The following is a 13,896-nucleotide window of genomic DNA, read 5'->3' as shown; positions in this document are numbered from 1 at the left end:
ATGTAGCACAAAAATGATACGTCCACTGTTTCATTCAGAATATTTTTTCCCTTGTTTTCCTCCTCTAAAAACGATGTGCGTGTTATGGTCAGGTGCGTGTTATAGAGCGAAAAATACGGTACATTGGCTCCCAGTACGTTTCCGAGCACAATTCAAAGTGTTGGTGCTGACCTTTAAAGCCCTAAATGGCCTCGGTCCAGTATATCTGAAGGAGCGTCTCCACCCCCATCGTTCTACCCGGACACTGAGGTCCAGCTCTGAGGGCCTTCTGGCGGTTCCCTCACTGCGAGAAGCCAAGTTACAGGGAACCAGGCAGAGGGCCTTCTCGGTAGTGGCGCCTGCCCTGTGGAACGCCCTCCCACCAGATGTCAAAGAGAAGAACAACTACCAGGCTTTTAGAAGACATCTGAAGGCAGCCCTGTTTCGGGAAGCTTTTAATGTTTGATGTATTATAGTATTTTAATATTCTTTTGGAAGCCGCCCAGAGTGGCTGCGTAAGCCCAGCCAGATGGGCAGGGTATAAATAATAAATTATTATTATTATTATTATTATTATTATTATTATTATTATTATTGACTATGCAAAAGCCTTTGACTGTGTCGACCACAGCAAACTATGGCAAGTTCTTAAAGAAATGGGAGTGCCTGATCACCTCATCCGTCTCCTGAGAAATCTCTATGTGGGACAAGAAGCTACAGTTAGAACTGGATATGGAACAACTGATGGGTTCAACATTGGAAAAGGAGTACGACAAGGCTGTATATTGTCTCCCTGCTTATTTAACTTATATGCAGAATTCATCATGCGAAAGGCTGGGCTGGATGAATCCCAAGCCGGAATCAAGATTGCCGGAAGAAATATCAACAACCTCAGATATGCAGATGACACAACCTTGATGGCAGAAAGTGAGGAGGAATTAAAGAACCTTTGAATGAGGGTGAAAGAGGAGAGCGCAAAATATGGTCTGAAGCTCAACATCAAAAAAACGAAGATCATGGCCACTGGTCCCATCACCTCCTGGCAAATAGACGCCTGCTTCTTGGGAGAAAAGCAATGACAAACCTCGACAGCATCTTAAAAAGCAGAGACATCACCTTGTCAACAAAGGTCTGTATAGTTAAAGCTCTGGTTTTCCCAGTAGTGATGTATGGAAGTGAGAGCTGGACCATAAAGAAGGCTGATCGCCGAAGAATGGATGCTTTTGAATTCTGGTGCTGGAGGAGACTCTTGAGAGTCCCATGGACTGCAAGAAGATCAAACCTCTCCATTCTGAAGGAAATCAGCCTCAGAGATTATTCTCCCGAAAATACGTGTGAGAGGCATTTATGGAGGCATTTGCTAATTAACAACACACGCTGGGTCCTAAAAATTGGATTGTTGAAATTATATCAATCTTTACTTCCTCGTTTGTTGCTTTTCCTATAAATTGATACAAATTGGCAGGGGAGACCTAAAGCAGCCCTGGCAGGTGGCCACACAACCTGTCAATTATGTTATTTAGTTTCATGTCAATCATGTTGCTTACAGACACACACACGTAGGAAATACAGAAGCACCTTAGATAAAAACTAGTAGAATATTGCAAAATATATAGGGGACAGAGAGGCAGATCAGTGGCCCACCCCATCCCCACCAATATTTCTCTGATGAAGATAGGAAAAGCAGGACATTTTGGGACCAAATCAAAAACCGGGATGGCTTCTGCAAATCCAGGATTGTACCTGGAAAATAGGGACACTTGGGGGGGTGGGATCCTGCCACCCCAGTGAGGAACCTAGGGTGGATCTTCACACACAGGAAAAAACCCCACTATAAATAAGTCATAAATTAAATTGTTATAACAAAATAACAAAATCTCTATGCAAAATCACATAGAGAAGTTTTTTGCTCTACAGCGCCATCTGATGTTGCATGCTTATAATGCATTTAAAATGCTGCTTTTTCGGCTAATGTGGCTGAGTTCCTACTGTGCTTGGGGAGGGCACCTGGGCTTGATATTTTCACCCCCTCCCATTGCGAGAATCTCCTGATCTGATGGTGACTAGATGGCTGAGTGAGAGATGCAACACTCATGCAAGCCAGTAGTTGTTTAGTTTGCAGTAGCTATTAGAAATAAAAGGAGTTATGCTTCACAGCTAGCTTTCGCGTTATTTTTACTCTGTATGAGTCTGGTGCTCACAATGCAGAGTTGTGGGTCCAGTGCACTGGGACCTGTTTTCCAGGACTGGAGGGTCTCTGAAAGTGCTCCATGATCCACGAAGAAATAAAGAAAATATTAAGAATATCATATAGTAAAAGGCCAGAGGCATTCCTTTTAGGAATTTTAAATGATGATATTCCAAAAGACAAAACTAAATTTTTCTTATACACAACGTCTGCAGCAAGAATCCTGGTGGCTAAGTATTGGAAAAGGAATCAGTTACCCACTAGAGGAGAGTGGCTATGTAAGCTTTCAGAATATTTAGAATTAGCCAAATTGATAAATATAATAAGACAAAAACCAAAAAGTGAAGTAAAAAAAGAATGGGAGTGCCTAAATTAATACCTCAAAAGCCAAGGTTTGAGGACAGAAATCTGCCTGAGTCTGGGATAACCTTGTGAAGTGAAAGGATATGAAAGAAGGATTTATATCTAGATGTTAGGATAGAGATGATCAGGAAAACAGGAGGACACAATGAGAGATAAAGGAGGTGCTGTGGGATTGGTGGAAGTCAATGTTTGTTTTTTCTTTTTAGTGTTTATATCCTTAACTTGTAAGATATGGATTTGTTTATTTTAGTTGTTGTTGCTTTTTTAGTTCTTCGAATGTTGGTTTTTGCGTGTTGTGTATTGTTCTTTTCGTGTGGTTGTTGTTGTGTGGGAAATACTAATAAAATGTATTTAATAAAAAAGTGCTCCAGTCGCCTAGCCCGGTCAGGGAAGAACCAGTTACTGAGCCCAGTCGCTGCACATCGGTTGAAAGCCATACTGACATCGCTCACCTTCGTGCATCTTCTCCAGCAAGCCTTGCTGCTCAGAGATGACTCCTTCCAGGCTCTCAATGAGACTCAGCTTGTCCTTCACCCGCTGGCGATAGGCCCTCTTCAGACCCCTCAGCTGCTTGCGGCGCCGACTCTCCTCCTTGCGCAGGCGGGAGCGATACTCGCCGGCCTGCTCTTGCAGCTGCTGCATCTGCGCATAATGCTCCAGGAAGGAGAGGAGGTGGGAGGGGACAAGAGAAAGGTCAGAAAAACAGCAACATATTACAGAGAATCGTATAACTCTGGAGTTGGAGTGGAACCCAAATCTAGCAGGATCTGATTTCTTTCCGCAGGGCCTGTAAGACAGAGTTGTTCCGCCTGGCCTTTGGCCTGGAATCAACTTGATCCCCTTCCCCTCTATCCTTTTTCCTTTCTCCTTCTGTGATGGAACTCCTATTTGGGAGTTCTGGCTTTTTTTCTGGCCCACGCAGGACCAGTCTGGATAGTTGGCCTTGGTGAAGAATCACAAAACAGAGAAACCAGTAGGAGAACACTTCAGTCTCCCAGGACATTCTATACAAGATCTCAAAGTAGCTGTTTTACTACAAAGGAATTTCAGAAATAGACTGGAAAGAGAAGCTGCTGAATTGCAACTCATTACCAAACTTAAAACCATGGAGAGACCTGGTCTGAACAAAGACATTGGATTCTTATCTCATTATACATGACTAAGCCATTTCTCACCTTCTCACCCCTTGCCTTTTCCTGTAAGACCTATTACAGTCGTTAAGAGTCGTCAACAGGCTCATCTCAGCTATCTGCCAATCTCCCATTCCCACCACCCTTCTGAGTAATACCCCTCCCCACCTTCTCACTATATAGAAGGATCTGGCAACTTCTGTTTCAGTGTATCTGAAGAAGTGTGCATGCACACGAAAGCTCATACCAAGAACTAACTTAGTTGGTCTTTAAGGTGCTACTGGAAGGAATTTTTTTATTTTGACTATGGCAGACCAACATGGCTACCTATCTGTAATTGGTGAAGACTTGACGTTTTCATCCCCAAAAAAGTTTTTGATTTGAGTTTCCATTGAAATGAGGCTGCATTTTAAGGTTTTAATCTTGTTTTTAAGTTGTATTTCAACCAATTTTTTTTAATATTGGTTGTTAGCTGCCCTGAGCCTGGTCTTGGTTGAGGATGGCGGGGTATAAATAAAATTTATTATTATTATTATTATTATTATTAGCTCAACCCACTGCAATGTAAGAATCACAGCTAAAGAACCTTCAACACATGGCCAGCCAACCTCTGCTAAAAAACTCCAATGAAGCAGAGTCCGCCACCTTCGGAGGGAATCTGTCCTACTGCCAAACAGCTCTTACCACCAGAAAGTTCCTCCTGATGTTTAGTCGGAATCTCCTTTCTTCTGACTTGAAGCTATGGGTTCGAGTCCTACCCTCCAGAGCAAGAGACAACAAGCTTGCTCCATCTTCCATGGGACAGCCCTTCAGATATTTGAAGATGGCTATCCTATCCCCTCTTAGTCTCCTCTTTTCCTACACCCCAACTCATGGGTAGGCAAAGTAAGGCCTGGGGGCCAGATGCGGCCTGTTCGCCTTCTCAATCTGGCCCGCAGACGATCCAGGAATCAGTGTGTGTTTTACATGAGTAGAATGTGTGCTTTTATTTAAAATGCATTTCTGGGTTATTTGTGGAGCATAGGAATTTATTCATATATTTTTTTCAAAATGTAGTCCAGCCCCTCACAAGGTCTCAGGGACAGTGGACTGGCCTCCTGCTGAAAAAGTTTGCTGACCCCTGGTTAAAGCTATGTTTTCCCCAGTAGTGAGGTATGGAAGTGAGAGCTGGACGATAAAGAAGGCTGATCGCCGAAGAATGGATGCTTTTGAATTCTGGTGCTGGAGGAGACTCTTGAGAGTCCCATGGACTGCAAGAAGATCAAACCTCTCCATTCTGAAGGAAATCAGCCCTGAGTGCTCACTGGAAGGACAGATCCTGAAGCTGGGGCTCCAAGACTTTGGCCACCTCATGAGAAGAGAAGACTCCCTGGAAAAGACCCTGATGATGGAGGGCACAAGGAGAAGGAGACAACAGAGGATGAATCAGTTCATTTCCCCCCAAAAATACAGTCCGACCGCCTACAAGGTCTGAGAGACAGTGGACCGGCCCCCTGCTGAAGAGGTTTGCTGACCCATGTCCTAGATCCTTTCCACATGTCCTGTTGGCAAACCAGGTGTTCCCCATCTTATATTTATCCATCCAATCACTCATTTTAACTCCACATTTAATTTAATGTTTTCCACAAGGCTACTTCCCCCCGTTCCAATACCGCAGAATAGAAGTGAACTTGATTTGGGGTGGGGGTACTCACCTTTCCACTGGCTGGGTCTTTTTCCCCAAGGAGGGTCTTCACGGCAGCCTCCGCCTTGAGGGACCGGAACTCAGTGAGCGGAGTCGGGGCATCCCCCAACCCAAGGCCTTCCTCCTCTTCCTCCTCTTCCTCCGTATTGTTGCTTCTGTCGCTCTCCGAGCTGCCTGCCAAGAGAAGAGACCCCTGGCCAGGGAGAAAAAGCACCAACCGGCAGCATCCTCTCTGGGGGGGTTGACCCTCCCCATCAGAAAGCTCGTTTTGTTCCTGGGTGGGGAGAGACTGTGGGGAGTGGCTGTGTCCCAACCCAAGACCCCGTCACTGAGCCCAGCAGCACAGAGTCTCTCCCAAGATATTTGGACAGCCAAACATCTGAGCTGATTCCAGAATCGCTGCACACTGGACAGGACAATTGCCCTATTCATGATGAGGATGACTCCATCCTTAAACTGTGGGGTGTGATCCATGAGAGGCAGTCAAGTACAACATTCCTTGAAATGCTAGAGAAGACATGCAGGGAATGTTTGGTCCAGCCAGTCGAAACTTCCTGTTCCTCCTGGCTGGAGCATCCTTCCTTTTGCATGTGACTAGAGGTGGGCGTGGCCTTACCTGTCCAGGTAACGAAAGGACGAGTCACGCAGCACACCTCTCTCTTTTTGACTTCCTTCTTCATTTGACCAGCTAGGACTGCTCTGCTAGCTCTCAGATAGCAGAAGCACTGGGATTATTCCCCCATATGGGGTAGATCCGCATGTACATATTTGTAGCTAAATCTGCCTTCAGGGATCCAACTGTGAACTGATGTAAGTAAACTTCTTTTATTGACTTTGAATAAGATTGTGGCGTCTTCATTCTTTTAAGAGGGGTTCAGAGGGAATTGTATACAGTTATACCTTGGGTAACAGCCGCTTCAAGTTGCGTTTTTTCGGGTTGCGGACCACCGAAACCCGGAAGTACCGCAATGGGTTACTTCTGGGTTTTGGTGGTCGCGCATGCGCAGAAGCGCTAAATCGTGCTTTGCGCATGTGCAGAAGTGCCGAATCGCAACCCACGCATGCACAGACGCGAGTTGCGAACTCTGTGGGTTGCGAATGTGCATCCCGCACGGATCACGTTCGCAACCCGAGCGCCCACTGTAATAGTGAGAGGCTCACACGAGCCTGCAACCAGCTATCTGCTGTGCATGTAAAAAGGGGAATGTAACTTTGCTATATAAAGGAACTTGCTAGCGCAAGTTAGGAAATATATTAATATATAATATATCCTCTCCTTCCACCCTGAACGTTCCCACATATACAAGGCCCTGTTAGGGAGGACAGCAAGACTTTGGGACTAGCCAACTATTCTGGGCTACCCTAACTTTTGCTGCTGGAGGTGGGGGGGCGGACAGGGAGGGGTCCGGGTGACTTACTGTCCAGTTCGCTCAGCTCCTTCCAGGGGTCTTTGCTCAGGGCTTTCTTCGTCCTCCTTGATTGCTCCATGGAAAAAGCTTTGCAGTCCTACGTGGGGTGGAAGCAACAGGAGACAAAGTGTAAGAACATCTTTAAAAATATATAGCAACAGGAAATGGAGAATGTTTAGGGAAGCTTTTAATGTTTGATGTATTACAGTATTTTTTTTGAAGCCGCCCAGAGTGGCTGGGGAAGCCCAGCCAGATGGGCGGGGTATAAATAAATTATTATTATTATTATTATTATTATTATTATTATTATTATTCCCAACCTTTTTTTGCCCATGCCCCAGCTAAGCATCTGTAAAATCCTGATCACCCCCCGTGACATATAATTTGTATTATTCAAAAAGTGAACTCCTTTTTTATAATATCTTTAATTGATTTTCAAAGATATAATATACAATATAAAACAGTACAAAGTCCAAATATCGAGATTACACTGAATCTTCCTGACATCCCCCATCCCTTCCAGGGGTCCTTTTAATTCTATTTTCGACTACATATCAGTACTTCAAAAAGTGAGCTCCTACTCACATGGAGGAAACCTAAAAGGCCATTCACTGTTAATAACTCATTCTTGAATTGCCCCGCTATGGGGCGTGTGCCTCACGTCGGAAACCACAGTCTTAGATGGAAAGGAAACATGAAAAGAGTGCAACCCGCAGCGGCGCATCTGCGCATGTGCAGGTTGCGATTCGCCGCTTCTGCGCATGCACATGACGTCATTTTGTGCTTCTGCACATGCGCAAGCAGAGAAACCTAGAAGTACTTCCAGGTCACAGCAGGACGTAACCTGAAAGAACGTAACATGAAGCGGACATAACATGAGGTATGACTGTACACAGTATCAATCCTGAAGGCAGGCTTAAAGACTTAAAGTTACAAATAGCAACATGTGGATTTACCCCGTATGGGGGACAATAACTGTGCCGGAGAATTGATGCTTTTGAATTGTGGTGCTGGAGGAGACTCTGGAGAGTCCCATGGACTGAAAGGAGATCAAACGTATCCATTCTGAAGGAAATCAGCCCTGAGTGCTCACTGGAAGGACAGATCGTGAAGCTGAGGCTCCCAGACTTTGGCCACCTCATGAGAAGAGAAGACTCCCTGGAAAAGACCCTGATGTTGGGAAAGATGGAGGGCACAAAAAGAAGGGGAAGACAGAGGACAAGATGGTTGGACGGTGTTCTCAAAGCTATCAGCATGAGTTTGACCAACTGCGGGAGGCAGTGGAAGACAGGAGTGCCTGGCTTGCTCTGGTCCAGGGGGTCAGGAAGAGTCGGACACGACTAAAAAACTAAACAACAACAACAACCTGTTCTGCTGTTGGCTGAAAGCCAACAGAGCAGTCCTAACTGGAAGCAGACAAAAGGAGAAAGAGGAAAAAGGGAGGGAGTGCTGCATGACTCATCCTTTTGTTACCTGGACAGGTAAGGTCACGCCCACCTCTGGTCACCTGTAAGAGGAAGGATGCTCCAGGCCAGGAGGAACAGGAAGTTTCAACTAGCTGGACCAAACATCCCCTTGCATGTCCACTCTAGCAAAACAAGGAATGTGGTACTTGACTGCTACCTGTGGACCACATCCGACATCTTTCTACGTTGTTATTACTCTTATCTTTCTCTCAGTATTCTATTCTATTTTATCTTACTGTATGACCTAAGCTAAAGGTAAAGGGACCCCTGACCATTAGGTCCAGTCGTGGCCGACTCTGGGGTTGCGGCGCTGATCTCGCTTTATTGGCCGAGGGAGCCGGCGTACAGCTTCCAGGTCATGTGGCCAGCAGGACTAAGCCGCTTCTGGCGAGCCAGAGCAGCACACTGAAACACTGTATACCTTCCCACCAGAGCGGTACCTATTTATCTACTTGCACTTTGATGTGTTTTCGAACTGCTAGGTTGGCAGGAGCTGGGACCGAATAACGGGAGCTCACCCCGTTGCGGGGATTTGAACCGCCGACCTTCTGATCAGCAAGTCCTAGGCTCTGTGGTTTAACCCACAGCACCACCCGCATCCCTATCAATGGCAATAATAATAATAATAATAATAATAATAATAATAATAATATAATAATAATAATATAGTAATACAGCAATACTTCTGAAGGCCAATTCCAGGGAACCCCAGGAAGGCAGAGTCGCTCTTGTGTTCGAATCCTGCTTACAGGTTTCCCTTTGGTTGCCCCCCCCCCCGTGAGAACAGGATGATGGACTAGATGGGGCCCCTGGCCTGATCCAAAAGGTTCTCCTCATGTTCTTAGCAGGGGCCACAGGGCCTTAGAGTTGTCCATGAGGTGTGTACGTGAGGAAATCATGGCGTTGGAAAATAACCGGCGATGCCTGGCCTCACCCTGCCTCCACCCCGAACGTCAGCTTCTCTAGGATTTGTGCCCATTCCCAAACAATTCCCCCACACACACACACTCCTGGCTCTGACGCTTCATTTCTCCCACAATTAGGGGCCCTTTCCTGGCAGGGATGCTCTGATGGGCTTCTGCCAAACCAACCGTCAATTCAGGCAGCGAAAGGAGCATTAGAAATGGAAGCTGTCACCAACACAAACACCCCTCCACTTTCCTTGACAGAGTCAATTGCTCTGTCAGTGACAGAGATTGTGGGGGTGTTCCTCTCTCCTTGTATTTAAAGTCAAAGCAGAGGCAGTTGTGAATTTGCATGCATTTAAATGACAGGGTGCATGAAACTGAGGAATGGCCCAGAGTTCATTTATTCACACACACACACAGTCTCTCTAGCCGACAGGCCTCAAATGCCCCCCTTCCAGTCAGCTGTAGCTGCCTGGCCACCCTAGTCGGGAAGCAGCTCCGTTTCCACGGCAACAGGCGCCATGGAAACCGCATCACTGAGCGATGGGCCTGTTTGTCAGAGGCCTCTCTGCCTGTGGATGAGCAGATCCAGATTTATCGCATCTCTCCACACATGGCAAGCAACTGGCGGGCATCTGCCCTCTGGGGTGAAGGAGCAATGTGGGAATAAATACTTTAAAGGGCAGGGAAATAAAGAGGTCTTGCAGGAACGGCGGCTGTCGAGTGGGACTGATTTGAGCCTGGCTTAGCAGCACTTAGCTCTGAAATCTTTTTTATGCTACTAGGAGATATTTTCCTGTCTGAAGGCCGAATTCCCTTCTGGGATACCTTTCGAGGGCAAATGGGCAGGGGAAAGAATATTAGCTTTGTACACAAAGTTTCTACACACACCTCTCGCACCTCTATATTCTCCTTACAGACAAACACAAGATATTATCAGCACGTTAGCCAAACAGGCAAAAATATTTGCGGGGCCAGGCAGGGCCAGTGAGTACAGTGGTCAAAGGGTCAGATAAGGAGGCTTGGGAACCTGAAGCTGAAGTTCCCCACCTGTGCAGTAAGGCTTGAGACATCTGATGCATGAATAAAAATGGTACCTCTGAGCATGCACAGAGTACCTTTCTCCCAACACTGAGTAGCAGCAACAAGCTCCCAAGCATCAGATGCTACGGTCACCTCACACTTTATTGGACTTCCTGGACTTCGAATGCAAGAAATAATAGTATGAAATATACATGCATGGTCCTTTTTAAAATACATGTGATAAGGGTTACATGTGTCCGTTTACATGGGCAAACGTTCTAATCTGCAGCAGTTGTGTGTGATAAATCCATAGTGCGAGCAGAGCATGCCTGAGTAGGTCAAGCATTCGGGTCATAGAAACAAGGCATTTATTGACTGCTCGACTTGCAGGCTGCATAGATGACACCCAAAGGATTTGTTGAGGCAGATCAACAGCAGTCACCTCAGAAGGTCCCTGAATGTGGCCTTCCAGGCAATGATCATTTATATGATTTATTTACAGTGGTACCCCGGTTTAAGAACAGCCTGGTTTAAGAACGATTTGGTTTACAAACTCCGCAAAACTGCACATGGTGTCTTGGTTTGAGAACTTTACTTTGGTATAAGAACGGAATCCAAACGGTGAAAGGGCACCGGCGGCGGGAGGCCTCATTAGGGAAAGCGCGCCTAGATTTAAGAACTGCTTCAGTTTAAGAACGGACTTCTGGAACGGATTAAGTTCGTAAACCGAGGTACCACTGTATTTTATTTCTTTGGCAAATTCATGGAGGAAAGAGTTATTTGGCTGGCCTTTGGGAGAACAGGGTGCTGGACTCGATCCAGCAAGGCTCTTCTTAGTTTCCTACCCTCCCTTTGCCCTAAGGACCCTGGGCAGGATGCAACAGATTAAAACCCAGTATTAAAAGCAGTTTAAAAGGTATTACAGACACAGGACAAGAAGCAGAGATCTCAGGTGTCAAAGAGTTTTGCCACGGACCCCCTTTTCCGCTGTGCGATGAGGAGGTTCGCTATAATAGAAGCATAGAACTGCAGAGTTCCTCTGACCGAGAGGAACCCGCTCCATGAAAATCGGGTCTTGCCGCCGCGGCGAAGGCGGAGACCCTTCAAAAATCCCAGGCAGAGGAAGCCTGGGAATGTGGGATTCGGCTGACACCAAGAGCGTCTCCCCTACTCGCAGGGAAACCCTTTTTCGGGGATCCGAAGCGACGTGGGGTGAGTGGCACGGTGTTTTGAATTGACCGCTACTTTTACGGAGTGAAGCCGCACAGCCGTTGCCGAAGAGCGCTGACTTTTTTCCTGTGGACAATTGGACTCTAAACAAGTACCCGTGAGTAGAACGGAAAATTGGACTACGAAACATTTTAATTTAGCACCGAAGCGGGAAGGTTCTAAACAGGAAGTCCGGCTTCCGCTTTTGTAAATAGACTGAAGCAAAAATTTTGCAAGCTAAAGTCAGGAAAGTCGTATATAAAGGACTAAATTTGCTTCAGTTATAACCATCAAAACCCCTCTTGGAAGCAGGAGAAGAGGGGGGGAATCTTAGATTGTTTAAGCTTGCAGGAGAGAGAGTAAAGAAAGATAAATTTCCACCATCTCAAACCTGGGAACGGGGTGTCAGAGACAGGAATTTTTGGGGAAGTTCATTGACTGTGAATGGAACGTCTTTTGACAGATAGTTAAAAAAGAGAAACATATTGATTCCAATGTTGCCTTTTGCATTCAAAAGAAACAAAATATTTGAAAAATGAAAGTAACTTTCTTTTGTTGGACCTGCTTTCAAAAGATGGATACAAATAGAAATTGTCTCCTCTAGAGGGAGCTTGTTGAACTGTTGCTGGAGTCGATCTGGGGATTTCACAGCTGTGGAGATTAAGGATCGTGAGACCAGACTCTGACCTTGGATAAAAATGTGTTCAGAAGAAGTTTTGGTGCTTGCTTTTTGCAAGACAAGCGCTTTGTTGGAGCAGCTGCATGAGAAGATGGATTTGATGACTGTTGCAGTCAAAAACTTTGGACAAACAGTGAATACTCATATAGAAACCATTCAGGAACCAACCCAGGAATCTGTTTGGACAGGGCAAGTGCAAGGTCAGAAGATAATGGAGGAGGTTGCTGTTGAACCTCAAGTAACACAAATGGAGAAACCCGAGGCCCTGCAGGAGCATAAGCTGCTGTTTTTGAAGACTGAACCTGGAGAAAGTCAGATATGGAGAGAGGGAGTATCGTTTGGTTGGGAGATGGGAAGTTGGATGGATCCCCCTAGGCAGGGACGTTTTGGTTTTTGGGATTTGGTTTTGGGCCAGGGGGAGTCTGGAGTTGCGGGGGCTCTTAACTTTGGAGGGACTTTGAAACATGCTTTTAAATACTTTCTAGACTACAGTGCTGACTGTGGAGAATGGGCTGACCTGTCGAGGGGGGACGGAGATATTGTTGGGTTGGAGTCTCCCCGAGACCTATTCCTCAATGAGAAAGGAAAGAAATTAGGAAAAAGATCAACAAAAGACAAGGTAAAGTGCAGGTATAAACAAGAAGAAGATCTGCAGAAGGGACATGGAAAAGACTTAAGAGCCTCAGACATAAGATCACCAGGTTGATGGACTAGATGGAATGGACAGTAAGGACTGACTTAACCCGAGACCAGGAAGAAGAGACGTTGGATGAAGATTGGAAGAAAGTTTTTTAAAAAAATTATTTTGAGAATTAGTGTAATATTAATGAGTATTAGGAAAAATGTTGGAATGAAACTATTTGGCTTTAGTAGAAATGATATAAGGAGTTATGTATAAATAAGTATTAAGTTTTAAGTTTTAAGGTACTTTATGGCAAGATAAGGTTAAAATAAATTAAGGTAAATTGAATGACAGAATATAGTGAAAGATGGAAAGGATTTGCTGAGTTAATTAATAGGTTAGACCGTTAAGATAAATTATTCAACAAAAATTGAGAAAGATGGAAAGAATTTGCTGAAATAATTAATTAAACTAGAATACAAAAAGGGAGGTGTGAGGAGATCGATGAAACAAGTAAATGAAAGATAAAGATATGGAATATTGGGTGTGTGTTTTAATGTTATTGTTCTTTTTTGCTGTATTGTTGTATTGGTTTTATGGTTTTTTTCTTTTTTATGTATTGTAATGTATGTTGTTAAATTTTTGTTATTTTCTTTTCTTCTTTTCTCTGTAATTTTTAAACTTCTAATAAATATCATTTAAAAAACAAACAAACCGAAGATCGTGGCCACTGGTCCCATCACCTCCTGGCAAATAGAAGGGGAAGAAATGGAGGCAGTGAGAGATTTTACTTTCTTGGGCTCCACGATCACTGCAGATGGTGACAGCAGTCACGAAATTAAAAGACACCTGCTTCTTGGGAGAAAAGCAATCATAAACCTAGACAGCATCTTAAAAAGCAGAGACATCACCTTGCCGACAAAGGTCCATATAGTTAAAGCTCTGGTTTTCCCCGTAGTGATGAATGGAAGTGAGAGCTGGACCATCAAGAAGGCTGATCGCCGAAGAACGGATGCTTTTGAATTCTGGTGCTGGAGGAGACTCTGGAGAGTCCCATGGACTGCAAGAAGATCAAACCTCTCCATTCTGAAGGAAATCAGCCCTGAGTGCTCACTGGAAGGACAGATCCTGAAGCTGAGGCTCCAAGACTTTGGCCACCTCATGAGAAGAGAAGACTCCCTGGAAAAGACCCTGATGTTGGGAAAGATGGAGGGCACAAGGAGAAGGGGACGACAG

General features: G+C 45.1%; 2 protein-coding genes across 2 annotated transcripts in view; both read right to left on the bottom strand.

Annotated features, from left to right (window-relative positions):
- Positions 1-3,203, bottom strand: part of LOC309539401 (uncharacterized protein) — a 34,953-nt gene extending 31,750 nt beyond the window's left edge. The window contains exon 1 of the mRNA XM_082235615.1: positions 2,983-3,203. Coding sequence (XP_082091741.1) covers positions 2,983-3,172 — 190 coding nt within the window. The 5' untranslated portion in view covers positions 3,173-3,203. The remainder of the gene's footprint in view (positions 1-2,982) is intronic.
- A 1,970-nt stretch (positions 3,204-5,173) lies between these two features.
- LOC309539600 (uncharacterized protein) overlaps positions 5,174-13,896 on the bottom strand; it is a 9,796-nt gene continuing 1,073 nt past the window's right edge. Inside the window, exons 2-3 of the mRNA XM_082235996.1 lie at positions 6,763-6,850; positions 5,174-5,518 (exon numbers count right to left, since the gene is read on the bottom strand). Coding sequence (XP_082092122.1) covers positions 5,268-5,518; positions 6,763-6,850 — 339 coding nt within the window. The 3' untranslated portion in view covers positions 5,174-5,267. The remainder of the gene's footprint in view (positions 5,519-6,762; positions 6,851-13,896) is intronic.

The sequence above is a fragment of the Podarcis vaucheri genome (genome assembly GCF_965113315.1).
Source record: "Podarcis vaucheri genome assembly, chromosome: 8".
Lineage (NCBI taxonomy): Eukaryota > Metazoa > Chordata > Lepidosauria > Squamata > Lacertidae > Podarcis > Podarcis vaucheri.
Note: the sequence above shows the minus strand (reverse complement) of the source record. Positions and strands in the feature narration are given on the sequence as shown.